Consider the following 27621-nt stretch of genomic DNA (forward strand, 5'->3'; position numbering starts at 1 on the left):
TATATATATATATATATATATTCTCAGACATTACATGTCTTTGGAATTTTTGTGTTGGATTGTGGCATTGGGCAAAATGGGCCATTTATCCTGTTTTGGATTTTTTTTTTTGGTTATTGAGTTTAGGTAATTTGAATTTGATTTTGCTCTAATTTCCTAAATAACCCATATTATTCTGATTTCTCATACACCGTAGGCCTACAAGTGGACCGAGGGTCTAGTAAAATAAGCTCATTTTACGTTTCTCGGCATTTCAAACCACAACTTACTTAAAATTCCCTGAAGCGTGATTTGGATCCACATACCGTACCTTAAATCGTATCAAGGGGCATCAACAACAGTACTCAAAATTTTGCCTTTTTTTTTTCTTTTTAAATTTCCTGTTTACTAATACTGCCATTCGTAATCACGACATGAAGTATTGCCATGAATGTTTATGAGCACTTTAAATCTAAAATCTGGGTTTTCGTTTCTCTACATGTTGACTTCACCAGTCGACATTTCTGTTGCTTATATGTAGGATTACATTCAAATTCACCATGCTATAAGACTTAACAGGATTAACGTTTTCAAAGTCACTAACAATACAAGGACAAAATTTTGATGAGTTAATTAAGCAGGAGTAAAATTGAAAAGGAAAAACAACGGCGTCTTTCTAAAGTTCTCCACAAAAATGTCTTGTAGTGATCCCAGTCTTCAAACATCATCACTACTGAAAAAAAAGGAGGGAGAGAGAGAGTTATTAAGCACTACTCATTAATTAGACTATATTATTCTTTTGTCTACAGAGAGAGAGAGAATTAAAGAAAATGCAAATATTTTCCATACCTTAGGTGGACGCATACCATGTAAGGAAGCTACAAACTGTTGTCAACGGGTAGAGCTAGAAAAGGCTTGAAGGTCATTATCAGTGCAATAACCTCAATAACATTTAGAACGAAGAAAACCATATGATCACCTGCAATCATTCAAAACAAGGATGTGAAAATGCGTGCTTCACTTAAGAAAAATAATTTAGTGGTTATATTAAACACAACACCTTTAACAAGCCCAACAAGGAATAAAAAAATAAAATAAAATAAAAATAAAAGAACAACTCTGCTATTAGACCATCTCTAATATAAATACTAATGCCAATGCTAACAGTGCTCTAATGCATAACGTTATTTCAATTTTCTAGAAGTTACTTTTTGGTTTCGGTACTTGTAAAGTAAACTTTTAACTTTTTAAATAATTGAAAGGCAAAAATTTGACATATGTTAGACTTGGTGCTAAATTACCCAAGAATCGCATATGCCAAATTCAGCATAAAATTGGCACTACATTGGAGAGTAGTTTTCCAACCCAAAAGTTAAGTTCATTGCAAGGAGGGTTTTTCATGCAAATCTTACTTTACTTCCCTAGTTGATTTCCCAGATTTCGAGGCCTATAGTTTCATTTGGAAGTCTAGTATCCCCTATAGGATTAAAGTTTTTGCATCGCTGGTTTTTCATGGTAAAATAAATACTTGTGATGTAATCCAAAGGAGGAACCCCTACTTGACAATATCCCCTTCTTGGTGTGTTCTTTGCAAAAAGAACAGTGAATCTATTGATCACTTGTTTCGTCATTGTGAGGTGGCAAGTGTATGGAAGAAGCTATTGAATGGAGCTGGGTTCATTTGGGTGTTTCCAGAACATTGCAGATCGTTGATGGTGGAACATACGGTGGGGCTTAATTCCAATAAAATGGCCAGAGTTCTTTGGAGATGTATGGTGCTCTCTCTTTTGTGGTCCATATGGATGGAGAGAAACTCGAAAGAAAGGAGATAGAGTTAACAGATGTTTTCGAAAGGGCGAAATCTTTAGCTTCTTTATGGGCTTCAACAGATAAGGCTGTCGAGGAGTTCCCTTTTATCACTAATAATCATGAATTGGCAGGATGTCATAGGAAGATAGATTTCTTTAGACTCTTTGATGTTACTGTGTTGTATTCTTAGACCTACTTGTTGATTTTGCTCCGAGGATTTCTCATCCTCTTTCCTTGTAATTGATAATTATCAATAAAAGGTTTTTTCTTATAAAAAAAAAGTATTGGTGTTTGCTGCTAATTTTTCTCTCTTTCTACAAGTTTTGAATTTCTGGTTGTTCTTTTGCAACAAAACTCAGAAAAAGTTTCAACTCGAGTTACAACTTTATTTAAGTTCATGTTCTTTTGTAAAATTTAAGTTTGAACTCGAGTTTAAACTTGAGTTTGAACTCGAGTTTGGGGCTAAACTCGAGTTCAAGTTTCCCCTTCAACTCGAGTTCATAAACTCGAACTCAAGTTAATGAACAATATTTTTCCAGTCTTAAAAATGTCATAACTTTTTTCGTTTTAATTCTGATTGAGATGATTTTTTTTTCTATGCATTCACAACGAAAAGATGAATAAAACCTAACCCATATACCCTATTAAAATTTTTCATCACCATTGAGTTTTTATTAAAATACTATCTAAACACAAATTTAAGTTTTGACCCACCCAAACACAAACTCAAAAAGATTCTCAATTCAAATCATAAATCAAATGTGCACATCCAAACACAAACTTAAGTTACAACTTCAACTCAAGTTATAACTCAAATTCAACTCAAAATCATCACTCAAGTCACCCTAACTCAAAAATGTAAAAGAACAACCCTAGGGTCCAAGCATGATTTTAATAATACAGAGTTCTCCTTTGTTGCATTCATAATGATTTTTTTATGTGTTCCCATGGTATTGAGAATACAAGGCATTTGAATAACACCTTGTTGGGTGAGATTTAGATTACCTGAAAAATAAGGTAAAGTGAATCCCATGGGATTGACTTTCCCAAGAATGAAAAATTGTGATTCTTGTACCAAACATGAGAATCTACAAGAGTCTCATTTCCACTCTTAAGATTACTGCATATCAAGCCCCCCATTATGAAACCTGCAGCCCTTTGGTGGTCACCCAAGGTTTTAACACATACTTCTCAACCTATATTTATCTTTTCCCAGTAATGCTTCTCAACCAATCTTTTCAAATTCTTCTCTCCATCCAACTCTTTATATTTAGAATTCTCTTGTACCTGTCATCGCTATGGGAAACTCTTGCCCTATGCTGAAGGTCATACATACTCTAAGAAGGGTACACACTTCTCGGTCAGATTTCAACTCTACAGTTTATGAAGGATACTTTTATGAGCACTCATTTTTTAGGATAGTTTTCTTTCCCCCAATATTCTAATATCTTTATTTATTTCATGGCATGTATTTGTTATAAACTTGCAGTTTTTAAGTAATTTTCTATTTGGGGCCAAAGAAATCAAACTTGTAAATTAGTACAATAAAAATCTAATAAAACATGTCAGAATATAATCTAAGGTAAATGCAGAAGATTATCATAAGCACCATAAAATATTAAATAGATAATTATCAAGAAAGAATGACAATGTCAGTACTTTACCAGGAAGAAAGAATGCCTTTTGACGCTTCTGTGCCCAAGAAAATCTGCAAATAACCAAGAGAGACAAGAGTTTCAACTCCGGCACATCATACCAAGTTACAACTTACAAGACGCAGACATGGTTTGGATAAAGATAATGTATTTTTCTAACACAAGATCACCGAACTTATTTTTGCTTGTTCAGTATAATTTTGGTGGGACATGCATCAATATTACCTATGCTCAAGAAAATCACACGATAAAGCAAGCCTCATCTTAGGAAAAATTTAACAGAAAATCTCTAATCCATTCCACACACAAATGTTAGTTTAACAGATTAATCCATTCACGTGAGTAATACAATAACAACCAAACAGTAATAGAATGTATTAAAGGTAATGGATTTGTAAAGAAAAGTAACTGAATAAGAACGGGGATTACCGATTCCCTTTCTATGTTTATTTATCTATTAGATAGTGGAATGAGAAACAATCCAATTCACTTTCTAGTGTTTACTGAATTTAGGAATAAGAATATTATCATTGTAATTACTAAAATGTCCTTTTACACACTATAACTATTGGCTTATAATATGTGAAACTATCAAGGGTGTACAAATAAATTTGGCAAATTTTCCCACTAACTGGGAATCCATACGAAGGGGAGTGCAAGTACTTGCATTACCTTTCCCCATTCCGTATATTGTGTGAGGCCCATCAAACTACTATTCCTAATTTTGTAAGTAGACACGTGATTAAATGGAAAAGAGAAACACCCCTTCCCTTTCCCTTTCATGTGAAGTAAGCAAAATCTAATGCTAATACTTCTAGCTTCCTTCATGACTAAAATAATACTCACATGTGGCTCCAAGAACCAACAAAATTTAGATAAAGTAAAGGAAAGAAGAGTTTGAAAGTTCAAACCAAAAAAAAAAGGAAAAGAAACAAGTTTATTCAAGATAATACGTACACTGCACCTCCACCAGCAGGACCGACTGCTTTGAATAGAGACATGGCAGACATAGCTAACCCATTCGCAGCTCCTCTTTTCCTTTGGGTCTTTTGTACATTGGTATTAGAGATACAGTTGATAATAACACAGTTACTCAATGTTGATGGAGTGTCAGATTGAACAAAAAAAAATATGGAAAATAATTACATAGAAAATAAGACAGAAGAATTACCACAGCTCTGTTTTGTAGGAGAAACAATCCTGTTGTAATGGAAACCTGATAATGTTTAAACAATAAGCGTAAAAACCAGGTCCTGATTTAGAAAAAGTTAGATATTATCTATTGTCTATATTACACTAAAGACTTAATAAGAAATTATTTTGCAAAAATAAAAATTCACTTAATTTGACAGAGTTATAGATAATTCACTCTCGTGAAGGTTTTGGGAAGATGGGTGGGCTGGTGAAGAGTCTTTTGCTGTTCTTTTCCCAAACCCTTTTAGATTGTCAACCTTTCATAATCAGCATATTTCGTCTTTTTACATACCATAGGAAATGATTTTACTGTTTCTTGGAATTTTCACTTTAGGAGGAATCCTAGTGAGAGAGAGTTGGGTGAGGTGGTGGACCTGGTCTCTTGTTTGGAGGGGGGTGAGGGTCTGTGCTAGTTTAGAGGATAGATGGGTCTGGGCTTTGGAGGGGTCGGGTATGTTCTCTTGTAAGTCCCTTTTCAATTCTTTAGTTGATAACCAATCTTTTCCGGCCTTTCCTCATTTTTATTTTATTTTAAAGAAACAGAGATCTTTAATGATCAAACATAAAAGAGCAGGGAGAAAAAAGAGGAAGAGAATTCCTCAAACCACTCTGATCCAAAATACAGAGACAATCAAAAAATTGGGAAGGCCAAGAAACTAAACCAACAAACTACAGGAGAAGAGCTATAAATAAGGGGCCCAGCTCCTGAGAAAATCCGAAAAAACCAGTTTGCCAAATTCTTTATCCTTATAGACCCACAAGGAAGAACAATATGTAATCTTCTCCCATAGGACTAACACATCTTCTTCACAGTCTTCAAACACCCTACTGTTCCTTTCTAACCAGATGCCCCAAGGAGCAGCTAAAACTGTGACCCTCCACAAAATTGATCCCCTGTGGCTAAAACCAGAAGCAGGTGATTAAACAAGCAAATCTGCACAGTTCCTCGGCAAGACCCACACAACGCCTAACTCCTTTAAGAGACAAGACCATACACGATGAGAAAAGGGGCAATGGAGAAATAAATGATCAGTTGATTCACCATCATTCTTGCATAACGAACACCAGCCAAGAGAAATCATAAGAAGGGGATTTCTCCGCTGCAAAACCTCATGAGTGTTTAGCTTGTTGAGAGCTTGTAGCGAACAAAAGACCTGAACCTTAGTGGGGACTTGAGACTTCCAAATAATGCTATAAAAAGCAAAACGCGCAGCTGACGAGTCCGAGATCAGAAAAGTATAAAATGATTCTAGGACCAAATCCCTTCTATCTTGCAGTAGACCAATAAATCTAACACTTTCCACAAGTGCAATTAACTCAGAAACCTCCCTCAATTCCCTATCTGTCAGACTCCTAAAAACTGGAAATCCCACGAAATAGAACCACCTTCTTGAAATCTGGAGCCGGAAACAAAATTCGCAATTGGCTGACCATGGAGGGAAGAAATTCTACATAAAGCAGGGAATTTTGAACATAAAGATCAGTCAACGCACCAAACATCTTCCCAAAATCTGATGATCTCACCTAAGCCTACCTTCCATCTAACCAGCTTGAAAAATCCATGTGCAGCCGACTGAATTAATTTTTCAAGGGCATCTAAATGTGACTCTTAAAGCTGCCCCTGAGTCCCATTTATTTTCAGCCAACCCATATTTCCCTGTGATGACCTTGTGCCAAAGAGAATCAGGTTCTAACGGAAACCTCCATAACCACTTCGCCAACAAGGCTTCATTTCTCTTTCTGATGTTGCCGATTCCCAAGCCCCCAAATTCCTTTGGCCTACACACCTACTCCCAAGCCCCCAAATGGGAAGCATTATCATCGGAGTACCTCTCCCAGAGAAAATCACGCTTGAGCTTCTCAATTTCCTTCGCTACACCGACTGGAATTCTAAAGATCGACATGTAATAGATTGGCAAAGAAGATAGGACGGATTGTATGAGAAGTAGGCGGCCACCCTTCGATAAGAAGGCCTTTTTCCACCCATCCAATCTCTTTGCCACTCTGACTCATTATCATTTTGTTTGGAAAATCTCGGTTCCTACGAAAATTTAGGTTTTTGGTTGGTTACTAAAGAATTGAATGAAGAATATAATTCTTTTCATTGATTTAGAATAGTACAGAGGCTGAATATATATACAAGAAGGAGGCATGATCTGCAGCCTTATTCTAAGGAAATAACACTGATTTCTAGCCTAATCTGATCAAGAAAATATTTCTTGATTTCCTAAATTAACTAAATAAGGAAAGTTTGACAAATCAAGGCTAATCTACAGCCTGTCACAGCTGGAGTAAGGCTTTACAATCCAGAAAGTGATGCAGTCCAATCCGGATCTTCAACACTCCCCCTCAAACTGGGTAATTGATGTTAATCATACCCAATTTGATATTTAAATCCTCAAAGTTTGATCTTGGAAGAGCTTTGGTTAGAATGTCGGCTGTCTGGCATTTCGTTGGCGTGTATTGCAGCAAAATTCCTCCGTCTTTTATCTTCTCTTTGATGAAATGGCAGTCAATTTCCACATGCTTGGTCCTATCATGATGAACTAGATTCTTGGCAATGCGTATTGTAGCTGGATTGTCACAGAACATTTGTAAGGGCTCTTCATATTGGATTATGAGTTCCTTCAAGAGTCTCTTAAGCCACATTCCTTCGCAAATTCCATGTGCCATAGCTCTGAACTCAGCTTCTGCACTACTTCTCGAAACCATTGTTTGTTTCTTCCTTCTCCAAGTGACAAGGTTTTCCCCATATAAAGGTGCAATACCCTGATGTCGATCTTCGATCAGTAATTGAGCCTGCCCTGTCTGCATCAGTAAAGATTTCTATTATCATGTTTGTGTTCTTCTTAAAGTACAAGCCTTTGCCAGGAGTCATCTTGAGATACCTCAGAATTCGATAAACAGCCGTCATATGCTCTTTCATGGGATTATTCATGAACTGGCTCATAACACTCACTGAAAAACCAATGTCAGGCCTAGTGTGTGAGAGGTAGATGAGTTTCTGAAGAAATCGTGAATTTACTTCTTGAATTGAAACAATAATTTACATCCTAATATATAGGCTTAAGGGCTGGCATACCAGACCATCAAAATAGGAAACTGAATTCCTACAAATCAGGAATTCTAAATTAAATAATAACTACCCTAGATTACAATCTCCTAACTTCGGTAAGACTACAATTAAATAAAATATAATCTTTTCTAAATAAGGAAACTAACTAACTTAATCTTCCTAACACGTTTCCTTATTTCCACACTCCCCCTCAAGCTGGGTTGTATATGTTATACAAGCCAAGCTTGGAGTTCAACTCATCGAAACTGGCTCTTCGAAGTGCTTTGGTGAGAACATTGGCAATCTGCTGTTTTGTAGGAATATAACTGAGCTAAATGATTCCAGTGTTCACCTTTTCAGAGATAAAATGACGATCAATCTCAATATGTTTTGTCCTATCATGATGCACCGGATTCTTAGCTATACTGATGGCTGCCTGACTGTCAGTAAACATCTTCACAGAGGCTTGAACTTCAACCTTGAGTTCTCTTAACAATCTCTGTAACCACATTCCTTCGCATATACCAAGGGCAAGAGCTAAGTATTCCGATTCTGCACTGCTACGGGAAACCACAGCCTGTTTTTTGCTTCTCCAAGTGACTAGATCCCCCAAACATAAGAGCAGTAGCCAGTAGTTGACCTTCTATCAGTTTGTTCCCCTGCCCAACTTGCATCCATGTAGATTTCTACTTCACGGTTTTCACTCTTCTTGAAGAGTAAACCATGACCGGGAGTCATCTTCAAGTATCTCAAGATTCTATTCACTGCATCTAAATGATCCTTTGTTGGATTATTCATATGTTGGCTGACTACACTCACCGAATAAGCAATGTCAGGTCGAGTGTGTGAGAGGTAAATGAGCTTGTCAACCAGTCTTTGATACCTTCCCTTGTCAACTGGCGTACTTTCTTCACTTCGATTCATTTTCTTTGTAGAATCCATGGGCGTATCAATAGGTTTGCAGCCAAGAAACCCTGTTTCATTCAGCAAATCTAGGATATACTTCCTTTGGGATATAACAATTCCCTCTTTTGAACGAGCCACCTCCATTTTGAGAAAGTACTTCAGTGTTCCAAGGTCTTTGATCTCGAATTCAGTTGCCATTACCTTTTTCAGCCTAAGAATTTCTTTTGAATCATCTCCAATTAGAATGATGTCATCCACGTAGACTATGAGAATGGACATTTTTCCTCCTAATCCACTTTTAACAAACGGCCTGTGACCTACCTGACACTGCACGTACCCATTGTCTGTCAAGGTTCTAGCAAACCTGTCAAACCATGCACGAGGAGACTGCTTCAAGCCATACAATGACAATTTGCACACTAATTTTCGATTTGACCTGTTTTCTAGTCTAGGAGGTATGGTCATGTAGACTTCCTCTTCAAGGTCTCTATTCAAGAATGCGTTCTTGACATCAAGCTGATATAGTGGCCAATCTTGATTTACTGCCAAGGAGAGTAACACTCGAACTGTGTTTAGTTTGGCTACCGGTGCAAAAGTCTCTTGATAGTCAATTCCGTAGGATTGGGTGAACCCCTTTGCCACAAGTCTCGCCTTGAAACCTATCTACACTTCCATCAGCCTTGTACTTGATAGTGAACATCCATTTGCACCCAACCGGATTTTTACTTGGAGGTAATGGTGTCAGGACCCAGGTATTATTGTTCTCTAAGGCCCGAACCTCCTCTTCTATTGCTTTCTTCCATTCCGGCCTCATAAGAGCCTCCTGAATAGATTCAGGCATTTTGACACTATCCAGATTCGTGACAAATGCCTTGTAGGATGGAGACAGTTTTCCATATGCAACATATTTCTGAATTGGATGTTCAATGCATCCATGGACCCTTTTCCTATGAGCAATGGGCAGATCTGAATCATTAATCATAGGAGCATGATTATAAGGAGGAGAGGAATCCATACCATTGTGAGTGTCAGTTACAGTAGGATTCGGTTCTTGTGATTGAAAGCACTGAGTTTGCAGAGGTTCTTCAGTTTGCTCTGTTGTTCTTCTCTTTTTGTAAACACGAAGTTCAGTATTATTAGTATCAAGTTGCAATGGATTTTGGGCTGTTTATGTGATAGGCTGCCTAGGAACGGATTAAACAGTGGTAGGACTGTGAACCGGAGCAGGGACCGTGGCTGAACTGAGATTTAAAGGCTGTTCGGCTGGAGTAGGGACAGTGGCTGAATTGGGATTTAAAGGCTGTTCGGCTGGAGCAGGAACAGTGGCACTGGGATTTACAAACACGGATTGATTGTCTTGAAGAAGATCCTAAATTTGATATTCCTTGGAACTCTCCCCCTGAATGTTGGATTTGGGAAAGTATGATTGACTCTCAAAGAAGGTGACATCCATGGAATTGTAGACTTTCTTGGTAAGAGAAGAGTAACATTTATAACCTTTTTGATGGGAGGAGTAACCAAGGAATATTCACTTGAGTGATTTTGGATCGAGTTTGGTACGATGATTGTGATGAATATGGACAAAGAAAATGCAGCCAAAGACTCTAAGTGGAAGGTCAGAAGTAAAAGTAAGAATGTGAGGGTGTATTGTGGTGAGGACTTGACGAGGTGTTTGGAATTTCAAGACCCAGCTTGGCATCCTGTTGATGAGATAGGTGGCTGTGAGTACAGCCTCCCCCCAAAAATGTTTTGGGACGTTATTTGTGAACATATTGGCATGGGCTACTTCCAATAAGTGTCTATGTTTCCTCTCAGCCACTCCGTTTTGTTGTGGGGTGTCCACACAAGAACTGATGTGTACAATTCCATGGTTTGGCAAGTAAGGACCAAGAATGGAGTTGAAATAATCTTTGACATTCTCAATTTTGAGGACCTGGATATGGCTTTTAAACTGGGTTAAAATCATAGTATGAAAAGATTGAAAAATTGTGGCTGTTTCAGATTTTTCTTTCATGAGAAAGGTTCAAGTGGTTCTTGTGTGGTCATCAATAAATGTGACAAACCACCTAGCCCCATTGATATTTTTCACTCGTGATGGTCCCCAAATATCACTATGGATTACTAAAAAAGGATGTGATGGTTTGTATTGAAGACTTGAGTATACATGTCGGGTATGCTTTGCTAATTGACAAATTTCACATTGATAAGAACTAAAATTTTTATTGATAAACAAATGAGGGAACAATTTTTCAATATAAGCAAAAATCGGATGACCAAGGCGATAATGCCACAACATGACTTGACTCTCAGTTGGGACAGAATTAGAATTGGAAACAGACACAGAACTAGAAGCAAACTTGATAGACTCGAAGACACAACTTGATTGATGAACTTGTCTACTCGGGAGGTCCTTTTGTTTGAGCAAGTAAAGTCCTCCATGCATATTAGCACTGCCAATCATTTTTCCCGAGTCCACTGCCTGAAAAACACAAGAATTAGAATGGAATTTAGTGAGACACTTGAGATCCCGAGTGATTTGACTGATAGAAAGTAAATTGCAATTCAACTTTGGAACATAAAGAACAGATAAAAGTTGTAAGTCTTCTGTTATACGAACAGATCCGGTTCCTACAACCGGGGAAATTGTGCCATCTGCAATTCTGATTCCCGAGTGATTAGAGGAAGGCTGAAAATCCATTAGAATACTGAAATCTCCAGTCATATGGTCTGAGGCTCCCGAATCAACTATCCATGGTTTTGGTTGGTTATTTTGAACACTAAACGCAAGGGGCAGTGTACCTTGATGTGCTAGGAGGCTAGTATGCTGTTCGACATTAGATGAAGGTGACTAGTTGGAACTCGGAGACTGACTGAACATCTTCTGCAGTGCCTCAATTTGCTCCCTTGTAAACGGACTATTTTCTGCACCGGTTTCTGTGGAAGCAGCAGCATTGGCACGGGATTCTCTGTCCTGGCGATTGAAGGGCTTCCAATCCGTAGGTTTTCCGTGTATCTTCCAACAAGTTGCCTTCACGTGTCCAGGTTTCCTGCAATGATCACGCCATGGACGACCCTTTCCAGCCCTATTGTTCTGTGAAGAACCGTGAGTATATAAGGCCGATCCTTCTACTGCAGGGGCGATGTTGGGTTCGGGCAGCATCAACTTCTTCCTGCTTTCCTCCCTTTGGACCTCTGCAAATGCTTCCCGAATGGTGGGGAAGGGTTTAATTCCCATAACTCTCCCCCTGACTTCATCTAGGTCTTTGTTTAGGCCAAGAAGAAACCTTATAGTCCGTTTTTGTTCAACAATTTGCCGATAAATTGATGAATCATCAACACACTTCCACGGATAGGTCTCATACAGATCCAACTGCAACCAACAACGAGTAAGCATGTTGAAGTACTGTGTCACACTCATGTCTCCCTGTTTCAGATTGTAGAGTCGTGTTTCAACCTCAAACAGCTCTGAGGTATTCTCTGTGCTGGAATAAGTCTCACGGGCAGCCTCCCATATTTCCTTAGCTAGCCTGTGAAGCAGAAAATTCTCTCCAACTTTAGTGGTCATAGAGTTTATTAACCATGACATTACAAGATGATCATCAATCTTCCATGAATGAAATTTTGGATCCGTGGCCTCTGGAGCAGCAGCTTCACCAGTGAGATGTCCATCCTTGCCTCTGCCGCACACAAACATAAATACAGACTGAGACCATTGCAGAAAATTTTGGCCATTCAGTTTGTGATTGGTAACGGGAGGAGAAGAAGATTCGGGAATGGTGGAAGCCGCAGGAGAGGGCTCGGTTTTGGTAGTCACTCCCGAGGAAGTCACTTCCGAGGAATTTGATTGAAACGCCATGCCGTATTTGGTCATGGAAAAGAGTCGGCCAGAAGAATGAAGAAGAGGACACATGAAGAGGAGCTAGGGTTCAGAGAGAGCTAGGGCACTGATACCATGAAGAAATCGTGAATTTACTTCTTGAATTGAAACAATAATTTACATCCTAATATATAGGCTTAAGGGCTGGCATACTAGACCATCAAAATGGGAAACTGAATTCCTACAAATCAGGAATTCTAAATTAAATAATAACTACCCTAGACTACAATCTCCTAACTTCGGTAAGACTACAATTAAATAAAATCTAATCTTTTCTAAATAAGGAAACTAACTAACTAAATCTCCTAACTTAATCTTCCTAACACGTTTCCTTATTTCCATAGTTTCCCGACGAGTCTCTGATATCTTCCCTTGTCAACTGGTATATCATTCTCCCCAAGTCCTAATTTAGTGTTCGGATCAATAGGCGTATCTGCAGGCTTGCATCCGAGCATTCCAGTTTCTTTTAGGAGATCTAAGACATTTTCGCTGAGAGACCGATATTCCATGTTTTGTTCGAGCCACTTCCATTCCTAGGAAGTATTTGAGGGTTCCTTGGTCTTTGATCTCGAACTCTTTTGCAAGGAAGTTCTTCAATCTTTTCATTTCTTCTAAGAAATCTCCTATAAGGACAATGTCATCGACGTAGACAATGAGAATGGATGACTCCCCTCTTCCTGATCGCTTGATAAAAAGAGTATGATCCGCATGACACTGCGTACCCAAATCTCTTTACGGCCTTAGAAAATCGGTCGAACCAAGCTCGAGGTGACTGTTTTAGTCCATACAATGACTTATTGAGTTTGTAGACTTTATTATTTGTTGCTTGAGTTCCGAGACCAGGAGGAATCTTCATGTATACTTCTTCTTCGAGGTCACCATTGAGGAAGGCATTCTTGACATCAAGCTGGAATAGTGGTCAGTCTAGGTTAGCTGCAAGGGATAGGAGAACTCTTACAGTGTTGAGTTTAGCAACTGGGGCAAATGTTTCCTGGTAATCAATGCCGTAAGATTGTGTGAATCCCTTTACAACTAGTCGGGCTTTGAATCGTTCCACACTTCCATCTGACCTGTGTTTTATCGTGAATATCCATTTGCAGCCCGCGGGTCGTTTTCCTTGTGGCAAGTCAACTATCTCCCATGTATTGTTCTTTTCTAAGGCCCAAACTTCTTCCATAATAGCTGCCTTCCAATGTGGTATCTCAATGGCTTCATGAATGTTGTTGGGAACCTGTATCTTGTCAAGATTGGAGACAAAAGCATGATATTCTGGAGATAATCTTTTGTAAGACAAGAAGTTATAAACAAGATGATTTGTGCAGGATCTCACTCCTTTTCTTACGGCAATGAGCCGATTATCATGAAGCTCGAGAGTGGAAGAGTCAGGTTGTGAGTTACCACGTGTTACTTCTGAAGGACTTGGAGTTGGTTCTGACTCTTGGACTTGCTGAGGGAGTGCTTGTTGTTCTATCTCCTTTAGATGCCATTTCTTTCTGGAATAAACACAGAGCTCACTATTTTTAGCAGGAGAATGGTGTGATGGAGATTTGTTTAGTAACTCTTGAGGTGGATTCTGAGAAAGGACTTCAACAAGAGACTCGAGAGACTGGGTGATTAGATTTGGATCAAGAACACGGAGGTCATGATAGGGTTGAGTTTCAATGATGTCCCAAAACTGATGTTCTTTTGACGCACTCTCCCCCTGAACGTTAGTTTTTGGGTAGTAGGGCTGTTCCTCAAGGAAGGTAACATCCATCGAGTTATAGAATCTCCTTGTGATGGGTGAGTAACATTTATACCCTTTTGATTTGGTGAGTGTGAGTTTTTGAGAAAGGAATAGTATGATTCTCCTTAATAATTCTAACTAATGTACATCCTTAAATAATAAGGGAGGAAGAATTCTTCTCTAGAAAACAAGCAACTAAAAAAGGAAAAATACAAAATAGGGAATCGGTCAATTAAGCCAATATCCCTCTTATTCTAGGTAACAAATAAATCTAATTATAACTAATCCCTAGGAATCGGGTAACAGCTAATTCCTAGAAATCAGTGATTAAATCATAGATTTTCACATTCCCCCTCAAGCTTGGTTGTAGATGTTGATTAAACCAAGCTTGGAAATAAGATCCTTGAAGGTCTTCCTTTGAACAACATTTGTTAGGATGTTTGCAATCTGTTGGTTGGTTGGAATGTATAAGAGAGATATCATTTCTGCTTCTATCTTCTCTTTGATAAAGTGTCTATCGATCTCCACATGCTTGGTTCTATCATGATGTACTGGGTTCTTCGCTATGCTGATTGTAGACTAATTATCACAGAAACCTTTCATAGGTTTCGAGACTGGAAACCTTAGTTCACAAAGCATCCTTTTCAACCATATTCCCTCATAGATGCCAAGTGCAAGAGCTCTGAACTCTGCTTTCGCACTGCTTCGAGAAATCACTGATTGTTTCTTACTTCTCCAAGGGACTAGATTTCCCCAAATATATGCACAATAACCTGAGGTAGATCGTCTGTCAGTTACAGACCCAGCCCAATCTACATCAGTGAAGATCTCAACTTCTTTCTTTGTTGTCTTTTTGAAGAGCAATCTTTGACCCGGTGTCATCTTTAAGTACCTTAGAATCTTGTATGTAGCTTCGATGTGCTCTTCTGTTGGATTGTTCATGAACTGACTAACCACACTCACGGCAAAGCTAATATCTGGTCGGGTATGAGAGAGATAGATAAGTTTCCCAACCAATCTTTGGTAACTCCCTTTGTCAATTGGAGTGCTGTCAATCTTACTTCCCAGTTTTGAGTTGGGGTCCATAGGAGTGTCAGCTGGCTTGCATCCGAGCATCCCTGTCTCTTTCAAGAGATCCAACACATACTTCTGTTGTGAAACTGAAATGCTCCCTTTCGATCGAGCGACTTCCATGCCAAGGAAGTACTTGAGATTGCCCAAGTCCGTGATCTCAAATTCTTTCGCCAAGAAATTCTTAAGCCAGAGTATCTCTGTGGAAACCGGTAGGTTTTGGAATACCTAGCCGTCAGTCTCATATATTTTTAATAAGAGGTAATAAGCCTCTTTTATATACAATTAGGTTACAATTAGTTAGAGAAAAGATAGGAAACTAACTCCTAATTTACAGCTAGCTAAAAATCAGCAACTAATCTACCATACAGAGATTACATATATTTCCGAAAATAGTATTTCCTAAATAGTAGGAAATAAACATGCTTTTCAACACTCCCCCTCAAGTTGGAGCATGAATATCAATCATGTCCAACTTGGATAAATGTTCCTCAAACCTGACCCGTGGTAGACCTTTTGTCAGAAAATCAGCAAGTTGTCCTTTGGATGTGATGTAAGGTATACACATAACCCCTTCTTCAACCTTCTCTCTGATAAAATGTCTATCCACTTCCACATGCTTAGTACGGTCATGATGGATTGGATTGTGAGCGATACTGATTGCTGACTTGTTGTCACAATACAACATGGGATTCTCACTTTGAAGTGATAGCTCATTCATGATTCTTTTTAACCATAGAAGTTCACATATTCCTTGTGCAAGAGCTCGAAGTTCAGCTTCAGCACTACTCCTTGCAACCATTGGTTGTTTTTTGCTTCTCTAGGTCACTAGATTACCCCATATAAATGTGCAGTACCCAGTGGTAGACCTATCATTGGCTAATCCAGCCTAATCTGCGTCAGTAAATGCCTCGTTCTTCCTTGAATCATTCCTTTTGAAAAACAACCCCTTTCCTGGAGTTCCTTTGAGATATCTCAAAATGCGATGAACTGCTCCAAGATGTTCTTCATATGGCTCGTGCATAAATTAGCTGACCACACTTACAGCATAGGCAATATCGGGCCGTGTATGGGATAGATAGATTAAACGCCCAACCAACCTTTGGTATCTCCTTTTATCGACAGACACCTCTCCTTTCTTATATCCCAACTTGTGGTTCTCTTCGATAGGTGTATCTGCTGGTTTACTCCCCATATTACCTGTCTCTCTGAGCAAATCAATAGTATATTTTCTTTGTGAAACATAACTTCCTTTCTTTGATCTTGCAACTTCCATACCGAGAAAATACCTCATGGGTCCAAGGTCCTTGATTTCAAACTCTTTGTCTAGAACCTACATCATTCTTTCTCCTTCAATTGTGTCATCTCCAGTAAGAAGGATATCATCAACATACACAATTAGAACTGAAATTTTCCCATCTTGAGATTTCCTGAAGAACAAAGTATGATCAGTGTGAGCTTGAGTGTATCCATATCTCTTCACCGTTTTTGAAAAACGATCAAACCAGGCTCTTGGAGATTGTTTTAATCCATAGAGGGATTTTTTCAGTTTGCACACATTATCTATACCATAAACGTCTTCAAAACCTGGAGGAACATCCATAAATATTTCTTCTGCCAAGTCCCCATTTAGGAATGCATTTTTTATGTCAAGTTGGGAAATTTTCTAGTCTAAGTTTGCAGCAATAGAGAGAAAACCTCAAATAGTGTTGAGTTTCGCTACCAGGGCAAAGGTTTCTTGATAGTCTATTCCGTAGGATTGTGTGAATCCTTTTGCGACCAAACGAGCCTTAAATTTTTCAATAGAACCATCCGAATTATACTTCACCGTAAACACCCATTTGCACCCAACTGTTTTCTTTCCCTTCGGTATTGCTACACTCCCAAGTTCCATTTTTCTCTAGTGCTTTGATCTCCTCCATAACAGCTGCTCTCCATTCTGGAAAACTTAATGCCTCTTGAACTGACTTAGGAATCACTACATTGGACAGATTAGTGGCAAAGGCTCGATAGGATGGAGACAAATTACTATAGCACATGTAGTCTGAAATGGGATGAGAAGTACATGCCCTTTTTCCTTTTCTTAGGGCAATGGGAATATCTAAGTCCTGAACTGGTGTAGAATTACCTAGACTTTCCGAGGGGACATGATCCGCAATAGGGTTCAGACTTGAAGTATCAAGAACTAGTGGATCCAATGACTGGTTCTACTTTGGTGTGTGAATTCCTTCATTTCCCTTTCTTTTCCGTCTCTCATAAACAAATAATTCTGGACTTTGGACCTCTTTCCCAGGTTTTTTGGTGAGTGGAGTGGACTCGGGTAGCACAGCAGTGGGTAGTTCCTGAGGAAATGAAATAGAGTGATCTGGTGGAGGAATGGAAGTAGGTTGAGGATTTTTGGTCATTGAGGTGAGAAAGCTCACAGAAGTAGGAAAAGTATCCCAAAAATTCCAAAAACTCTCTTCTGTTTTCACTCTCTCCCCCTAAAGTGAGTTTTTGGTAAAGTAGGGATGATTCTTAAAGAAGGAAACATCCATACTAACAAACATTTTCCTAGTCTTTGGATCAAAGCACTTATACCCCTTTTTTGTTGGTGAGTAGTCCAAGAAAACACATTTGATGGCCCTTGGATCAAATTTACCCCTGCTATGAGAATGGATATGGACAAATGAGGTGCACCCAAATATCCTAAGTGGTAAATTTGAAATCAGACGATTTGTTGGATAGACACATTGAAACGCTTCTAGAGGAGTCTTGAACCCTAGAACTCGAGTGGGCATTCTATTGATGAGAAATGATGCAGTGAGGATAGCTTCTCCCCATAAAGTTTTAGGCACATTTGTGGTGAACATTAAGGACCTAGCAACTTCAAGTAGGTGCTTATTTTTCCGTTTAGCCAACCCATTTTGTTGAGAGGTATCTACACAACTACTCTGGTGAACAATTCCCTCACTTTGAAGAAATTTCCCAAGAATAATTTTAAAATACTCACTCCCATTGTCTGTCCTGAGGATTTGAATTTGGGTTTGAAACTGAGTTTTGACCATCGAATGAAAATTTTTAAAAACTTGTTCTGTTTCAGACTTTGTTTTTAAGAGATATACCCAACATAGCCTAGTATGATCGTCGATGAAAGTAATAAACCATCTAGCACCTGAAAAATTTTTAACTCGTGAGGGACCCCATATGTCACTGTGTATTACTGAGAATGGTGCTGAATGTTTGTATGATTGAGATGGAAATGATACACGGTGATGTTTGGAGAGTTGACAAATTTCACATTGAAAAGAAGTGGGGTCTTTATTATTGAAAAGAGAAGATGGAAACAAATTTTTCAGATACGGAAAGCTAGGGTGGCCGAGTCTATAGTGCCACAACATAACATTATTTTCACATAAAGAAACAGAAAAGGATCTGCAGACTAGATTTTGTCTACTTGAGTCTTCCTTGTCTAGGTAATAAAGTCCTCCACACTCTTTAGCATTGCCAATCATCTTCCCCGAAGCCAGTTCCAGAAATTGACATGAAGAAGAGCTAAACTTAGCAACACAATTTTGATCGTGGGTGAGTTTGCTAATGGATAAAAGGTTGCATGAAATAGAAGGAACATGAAGTACAGACTTTAGGACCAGATTTTTGGACAAAATTATTGAACCTTTCCCTACTACTGTGGCTAACGAACCATCATCAATTTTTACTTTCAAGTTACCAGCACAAGGAGTATAAGAGAAGAGTGAGGAACAACCTGTCATATGATTTGAGGCACCAGAATCTATAACCCATGGGGTTCTGTCCTCGGTTAGCACATTGAAGGACTGAGGAAAATTACCTTTCTGGGCAATAGAGGCAGATGGAAGGGAGGTAGAATTCAGGAGTTTCATAAGGTTTTCCAATTGTTTCTTATTAAGGGAAACATGAGCACTCTCTGGTATTGATTCCTCAGAGGCCGTTTGGAGAGCTATGCTAGTCCTTTGGTATGGTTGTCCGTTTTTCAAATGAGGGGGTTTTCTGTGCAGTTTCCAGCAAGTTTCACGGGTGTGTCCAATTTTTTTACAATGGTCGCACCAGGGTCAATTTCCCTTTTTATTTCGAGAGTCAATCCCACCATTAGAAAAGGTGGAGAACCTGTTGCTTCTGACTGCAAGGCTTGATGATTCTGACTCAGTGATAGGAGCCTCTCGGGTTTCTTTTCCCAGCATAACACTCCTGCTTTCCTCCCTGTGGACCTCGGAGAATACTTCACGAGTGGATGGCAAGACTTCACGTCCAAGAATTCTACCACGAACCTCATCAAGTTCGTTGTTCAAGCCAGCCAAGAATGCGAAAACACGATCCTTCTCAATCATCTTTTTGAATATGGCACTGTCTTGTGGACAGTGTCATTCATAGTCGTAAAATAAATCCAGCTCCTGCCATAAGGTTCTGAGCGTATTATAGTATTGCAACACGCTCAGGTCGCCTTGTTTCGTGTTGCGGATGCGTGTGGTAATTTCATAGACCTAGGCAGAATTTCCCATATCAGAAAAAGTCTCCTTTGTAGCTTCCTAGATTTCTTGAGCAGTGGCAAGGAACATATATGTCTTGCTGATAGCTGGCTCCATCGAATTGATCAGCCATGACATGATCAAGGCATTCTCAGATTCCTAGGTCTCAATGGATTCGAGACCTTTTGGTTTCTGTGTAGCTCTCGTCAGAAACCCAGTTTTTCCACGACCCCTGATGAATAACATGACCGACTGGGACCATTGGAGAAAATTTTCTCCATTGAGTTTGTTAGTGGTGATTGGTTGAGAAGAAAGATTGTCATGAGTATTTGACAGGAGAGTAGGTTTCGAAGATGATTTCACCGATCCAAAATCGAGCGACTGATTACCTACGTTGGATGTGCCAGACATGGTGGCCGTTTGATTTTTCCGGTGATCAGATGTTGGCTCTGATACCATGTGGAAACCGGTAGGTTTTGGAATACCTAGCCGTCAGTCTCATATATTTTTTATAAGAGGTAATAAGCCTCTTTTATATAAAATTAGGTTACAATTAGTTAGAGAAAAAATAGGAAATTAACTCCTAATTTACAGTTAGCTACAAATCAGCAATTAATCTACCATACAGAGATTACATATATTTCTGAAAATAGTATTTCCTAAACAGTAGGAAATAAACACGCTTTTCAACAATCTCTTCATCATAATCTCCGGTTAGGATGATATCATCAACATACACAATTAGTATTGCCTTTGCCTTTTTACCTAATGGTGAATGCTTGACAAACATAGTGTGATCTGTCTGACATTGATCATACCCAAACTTCTTAACTGCCCTAGTGAATCTGTCAAACCAAGCTCGCGGTGACTGCTTTAGTCCATACAAAGACTTCTTGAGTTTGCAAACCTTGTTCATCGTGACTAGTGTAGTAAATCCAGGTGGTATCTCCATGTAGACTTCCTCCTCTAAGTCTCCATTGAGAAATGCATTTTTCACATCCAACTAATATAGAGGCCAATCTAGGTTTGAGGCAAGTGAGAGCAACACTCGGATTGTATTGAGTTTAGCTACAGGGGCAAAAGTCTCTTGATAATCTATCCCATAAGATTGAGTAAAGCCCTTAGCTACTAACCTTGCCTTAAATCTGTTAACACTGCCATCTGCATTGTGTTTGACTGTGAATATCCATTTGTAGCCAACCAGATGTTTCCTTGATGGTAACTCTGAAAACACCCAAGTCCCATTCTTTTCCAGAGCCTGAATCTCTTCCAAAACTACTGCCTTCCACTCTGGTACATTTAGAGCTTCATGTATGGAATTTGGAACCTGTATTGTATCAAGAGTGCTAACAAATGCACGATAGCTAGGTGATAGTCCTCCGTACGACACAAAAGTGTAGATGGGATGATTTGTGCACGACCTAATGCCTTTTCTTATGGCAATAAGTCTGTCATCAATAGATGAGTTGCTAAGAGCAGGAAGAGAACTTGAGTTACCTGGTGAATTTTGAGGTTCATGACTCGAGTTGGATTCATGACTTTGATCATGTGGCTGCATTTCTTTTCCTTCTTGAGTTTTGTTCCTCCTAGAGTAGACACGAAACTCACTAGTTGCCGCAGGCTGTGTGAGAGTCAGACGTTGAGGTGTTTGAATTGATTGTGGTACTGATTGGAGTTCTGTTTGAGAATGCAATTCAGGCTGAGTATCAAGGACGGGTTGAATGACTGGCATTTGACTTTGAGTTGTTTGAATGACCGGATTTTGAGATGAGTCCAAGGTTTCAACATGATCCCAAAGCTGACATTCCTGAGTAAAGTTCTCCCCCTGAATATCAGATTTGTAGTAGGGTTGTTGTTCGAAGAAAGAGACATCCATGGAATTATAGAATCTTCGAGTGACAGGGGAATAACATTTATACCCTTTTTGATTTGAGGAGTAACCAACAAATATGCATTTAAGTGCCTTTGGATCAAGTTTACTCCGATGTTGAGCATGAATATGGACGAACACTGAACAACCAAAAACTTTCACAGGAAGAGTAGACAAGACACAAGTGTTAGGAAATGAGTGAAGGAAGACTTGACAAGGTGTTCGGAATTTCAGAACTCGTGAGGGCATCCTGTTTATTAGATAGGTAGCTATTAAGACTGCTTCACCCCAGAAAAATTTAGGAACATGAGTGGTGAACATAAGTGATCGAGCAATTTCAAGGAGGTGTCTATTTTTTCTTTCTACAATCCATTTTGTTAGGGTGTATCGACACAAGAACTTTGATGAATAATTCCCTGATCTTTGAGGTAATCACCTAGGACAGTTTCAAAATATTCCTTTGCATTATCGGTTTTCAACACTTGTATTTTTGTTTGAAATTGTGTTTGAACCATAGTGTTGAAATTTCTGAAGACTTGTCCTACTTCCGATTTTTCTTTCATAAGGAATAGCCATGTAATCCTAGTGTGATCATCTACAAATGATATAAACCATCTAGTGCCAATGATATTCTTTACTCTAGATGGTCCCCATACATCACTATGTATCAATGAAAAAGGAAAAGATGCTTTGTATGGTTGAATTTGATAGGAATTACAAACATGCTTAGAAAATTGACACACCTCACATTGAAACATTTTTGGATTTTTATTCTTGAACAAGGATGGGAACAATTTTTGAAGGTACACAAAATTAGGATGACCTAGACGATAGTGCCATAACATTATTGCACTATCCTTATTAAATTTTTCAACAAACACAACACTATTATTGGACTGACTATTTGACTCAACACATGCTGCATTATGAGTTTGTCTTCTAGGAGGTTCACCGTCTTTAAGAAAAAAAAGTCCTGAGCACACCTTAGCATTGCCAATCGTCCTCCCCGAATCCAAATCCTAAAATTCACACAAGTTCGAGGAAAATTTAGCAACACAATTATTTTCTTGAGTGAGCTTGCTAACTGACAACAGATTATAGTCCAAGTTTGGAACATGAAGAACTGAATTTAGTATTAGGTCCTTTGAAACAATGATAGACCCTGTCCCAGCCACTTTATATAAAGACCCATCTGCTATTTTCACTATACGTGATCCTCGGCAAGGATTATATTTGTGGAAAAGTGTTGCATCTCCCGTCATATGGTCAGATGCACCTAAGTCTACAATCCATGGACCTGTTCTACCAGAATTTGTAGTGAAGGCACTTAGATAATTACCTTTGTGAGCCAATGATCCTGTTCCAATGATGCTTTGAGCAGAATTATGTTGTGAGAACATCTTTTGCAATGGTTCGAGTTGTTCCCTGCTAAATGGATTGGAATCAGTGGGATTAGTTCCTTCATCCACCGAGACATGGTTCCCTCGGCTTTCTTTATCACGAGGAGGTCTTGAAGGCTTCCAATCTGCAGGTTTTCCGTGGATCTTCCAGCAGGTCTCTCGGTTGTGGCCTGGTTTCCGGCAATGATCACACCATGGTCTCTCCTTTCTAGGCCGACTGTCATAGCTGTTGTTTTGGAATCCTCGAGCAGCAAGGGCAGAACTCTCTGTGACAAGGACAACAGCATCAGGAACAACAGAGGGCTCACCCATCATTACCTTTTTCCTGCTTGATTCATGGCGTACTTCGGAGAAGACTGCTCTAATATTTGGCAACAACTTTGTTCCCAATATGCGCCCCCGAACATCATCTAGACTTTTGTTGAGTCCCATTAAGAACTTAAATATTCTCTTCCTTTCGACAAATTCTCTGCATTTTTTCGCATCATCGGAGCAGCTCCATTCATGTTCTTCGCAAGCATCCAGTTGCTGCCAATGTCGAGTGAGAATGTTGTAGTATTGAGTGACGGATAAATCTCCTTGTTTGAGATCCTAGAGAGCGGCTTCAATCTCAAAAATTTCAGAGGTATTTTCTCTCTTTGAATAAAGCTCCTTAGCCGTATTCCAGATTTCATGAGCCGATTTATAGAGCGAGAAAATTTCACCTATCTCATTTGTCATAGAATTGACCAACCAAGACATCACCATATTATTTTCAATCTTCCAGAGTCTAAATTTTGTATCTTTACCCTTTGGAGGAGTGACTTCACCGGTGAGATACTCATCCTTTCCCTTTCCGCAGATGTACATCATGACTGACTTAGACCACTGGAGGTAATTGCTCCCATTTAGTTTGTGTCCTATTATGGGAAATGGAATGCTGTCGGCTCCGCCATGGATGCTGGTGATGGGGACTTCGGAACTAGAAGTAACCTCTAATGAGGATGAGGTTTGTTTTTCTGTGGCCATTCCGTATTTGGTCATTAAAGGGATAGTTTAAACACTGCCTCGGGAGAGATTAAGAGGTACTCGGGTAGAGGGGACTGATGTAAGAATAGTCTCCTAATAAGACTGTGAGAATATGGGAAGAAAAGAAAGAACCCTGCCGTGAGAGTAGGCCTGTGAATGGCATTCAGTTTTGCCAAGAGAACAAGGCCGGATAATGGTAGTTTAGTTCAAAGGAATTCCCAAAGAGTATGAGCCTAAGGCTCTGATACCATGTGTGTTTTTGAGAAAGGAATATTATGATTCTCCTTAATAATTCTGACTAATGTACAACCTTAAATAATAAGGGAGGAAGAATTCTTCTAGAAAACACGCAACTAAAAAAGGAAAAATACAAAATAGGGAATCGGTCAATTAAGCCAATATCCCTCTTATTCTAGGTAACAAATAAATCTAATTATAACTAATCCCTAGGAATCGGGTAACAGCTAATTCCTAGAAATCAGTGATTAAATCATAGATTTCCACAGTGAGTACCCAAGAAAAATACATTTGATTGCTCTGGGATCGAGTTTGCTTCGGTTATGAGGATAAATATGAACAAAGGCTGAGCAACCAAACAGTTTGGGTGGAATGGTGGAAATGAGACGACTTTCTGGATAGGCTTTGAGAAGGACTTGACTCGGAGTTTGAAATTTTAGCACACAGGATGGTATTCTGCTGATAAGATAAGCTGTCGTAAGGACAACTTCTCCCCAGAAGTGTTTTGGATCATGGTGTTGAAATTTTTGAAGATTTGCTCTACTTTTGATTTTTCTTTCATGAGAAATATCCACATAATTCTTGTGTGATCATCAATAAAGGATACAAACCAACGTGTCCCGGTGATATTTTTAATATTAGATGGTCCCCAGACATCACTATGAATCATAGAGAAAGGATGTGACATGTCATATGATCGACTAGGATAAGAATTACGAACATGCTTTGAAAGATGGCACACTTCACATTGAAAATTCTTAGATCTTTTATTTCTGAATAAAGAAGGGAACAGTTTTTCAAGATAAAAGAAATTAGGATGTCCTAGGCGATAGTGCCATAACATAATTTCACTATCCTTATTTGAAGAAATAGAAACACAACTATTATGAGACTGACTTGGGAAGACTGCTTCGTGAGCTTGTAATTCCACAAAGTGATCACCTTTGACGAGATAGAGTCCCGAGCACGCTTCAGCATTGCCAATCATCTACCCCGAATCTGAGTCTTGAAATTCACACATCTTTTGGAAGAATTTAGCGACAATTCTTATCTCAGGTCAGTTCACTGATTGACAGTAGATTATAATAAAGATTCGGTACAAGTAAGACAGAATGAAGAGACAAAGTCTTAGAAATTGTAACCGAACCAAAGCCTGCAACTTTTGAAATAGAGCCATCTGCAATCTTAACTGAGTGATTTTCATTGCTAGGCATAAAATCAGTAAGAAGGGATTTATCTCCTGTCATGTGGTATGAAGCACCCGAGTCAACAATCCAAATATCATTTCTTTCCCTGCTAACAATTAAGGTTTTTTCTCCCTGTAGCAACACTTGAAAATGAGTGTTTCAGGGGATAATTAATTTCTTTCATTGATCATGTATTTATAGGATTTACACAGCATATACAAATCCTTCAAATCAAGAAAGTAATCACTGGTTTAAGAAATATAGCTAATTCTAGGAAGAGAATAACTTTTAACAGCTACTTCCTAAAATACAAAGATTGACAACTAATTAGCTAATACTCAGCTTTACAAGGATTGTTTCCAAAACAGCTTCAATTTTCCAACGTGTTAGATTACCAATCCATCCCAAAAGCTTAATCTTTTAGGAGGTGGGCCAACAATAGTTTAATACTTTAACACTCCCCCTCACATGTGGGTTGGACAATGGGCAATCGTGTGGGTAAATTAATTGGAAAGCCCAACACGTGAATGTTTAAGCCCGAGATATATTAAAGACCCAACACATGATGACAATTTAAATGGGGATAAAGAGTGCAATTACGGGGGTTTGAACTCAGACCTCCCGCTTTGATACCATGTTAGTTTACCAATCCATCCCAAAAGCTTAAGCTTTTAGGAGGTAGGCCAACAATAGTTTCATACTTTAACAAACAATGGAAGAGCCGGTGGATTGATTGATCATTTTTTGAAGAAATTCAAGCTGTTCTTTGCTGAAGAGAACCAGTTCGGTGGTGCTATTCTCACTGGTTGAGGATGCAATATTGCCACGGCTTTCAGGTGTTGGGCGTGAGGGTTTCCAATCAGCAGATTTCCCGTGAATCTTCCAACAAGTATCCCTGGTATGGCCTGTTTTCCGACAATGCTCACACCAGGGCCTACCTCCTCTTGCCTTGTTCTCTATGTTGTTCGGTTGAGGTCCACGCACAGCAAGGGTTGATCCTTCAGTGCATGTGGTTGTGGGCAAATTGTTTGGTGTTCCCAGCATCACTTTCTTTCGGCTTTCTTCCCTTCTTATCTCCGAGAAGGCTTCTCTTAGACTTGGCAGAGGTTTTGTGCCTAAAATTCTCCCACGGACTTCATCTAGATCCTTGTTAAATCCCATTAGAAACTTAAACACTCGTTTTTTTTTTTTCAATGATCTGCCTATACCGATTTCCATCATTTGGACTCTCCCAAGTATTCTCTTCCAACAAGTCTAACTGTTGCCAATAATGAGTAAGAGTATTATAGTATTGGGTAACAGAAGTTTCACCTTGTCGGAGATCATGGAGAATGGTTTCCACACCAAATAGTTCAGAGGTGTTGCTGGAGTAGGTGTCTTTGGCAGCATCCCAAATTTCTTTGGCAGTACTATAGAGGAGAAAATTTTCTCCAATATCGTTGATCAACCAAGACATTACCATGCTGTCCTCAGCTCTCCAAGACCGGTACTTAGGGTCTTTTTCTCCTGGTGAGGCCAATAGGCTTGTGAGGTGGTCATCCTTCCCTTTCCCACGAATAAAGATGAGAACGGACTGTGACCATTGCAAATAGTTATGCTCGTTCAGCTTGTGGCTTGTGATTGGTAGAATCCCACTGCTGTCCGCGCCTCCACTGTTTCCCGCCACTGGATTTTCTTGATTGGAGGTGATTTCGAAGGTGGAGCTTCCTCGATCTGCTGCCATGCCGTATTTGGCCATTGTATAGGGGACTATAGGAGAGTTGATGGGAAAAACATGGGTTACTGGACAGAGTCAGAGGCCGGTCTCTGATACCATAAAGAATTGAATGAAGAATATAATTCTTTTCATTGATTTAGAATAGTACATAGGCTGAATATATATACAACGAGGCATGATCTGTAGCCTTATTCTAAGGAAATAAAATTGATTTCTAGCCTAATCTGATCAAGAAAATATCATGAAATATTTCTTGATTTCCTAAATTAACTAAATAAGGAAAGTTTGACAAATCAAGGCTAATCTACAGCCTGTCACAGCTGTAGTAAGATTGTACAATTCAGAAAGTGATGCAGTCCAATCCGGATTTTCAACAATTACTTTAACTTTGTAAATTGATTATGCAAGATTTGTTGCAAAAGAGGAAGCCATTCCTTTCCATTTCT

General features: G+C 39.1%; 1 protein-coding gene across 2 annotated transcripts in view; it reads right to left on the minus strand.

Moving 5' to 3' along the window:
* Positions 1-421: 421 nt before the first annotated feature.
* LOC21410557 (protein ZINC INDUCED FACILITATOR-LIKE 1) overlaps positions 422-27621 on the minus strand; it is a 51168-nt gene continuing 23968 nt past the window's right edge. The window contains exons 14-18 of one of the 2 annotated variants that reach the window (XM_024175367.1): positions 4615-4659; positions 4401-4489; positions 3453-3496; positions 829-958; positions 422-709 (exon numbers count right to left, since the gene is read on the minus strand). In XM_024175367.1, the coding sequence (XP_024031135.1) occupies positions 858-958; positions 3453-3496; positions 4401-4489; positions 4615-4659 (279 nt within the window). In that variant the 3' untranslated portion in view covers positions 422-709; positions 829-857. Of the gene's footprint in view, positions 713-828; positions 959-3452; positions 3497-4400; positions 4490-4614; positions 4660-27621 lie in introns of both variants that reach the window. The other variant, XM_024175366.1, reaches the window with a different exon arrangement.

The sequence above is a fragment of the Morus notabilis genome, unplaced genomic scaffold (genome assembly GCF_000414095.1).
Source record: "Morus notabilis unplaced genomic scaffold, ASM41409v2 Scaffold78, whole genome shotgun sequence".
In the NCBI taxonomy this organism is placed as follows: domain Eukaryota; kingdom Viridiplantae; phylum Streptophyta; class Magnoliopsida; order Rosales; family Moraceae; genus Morus; species Morus notabilis.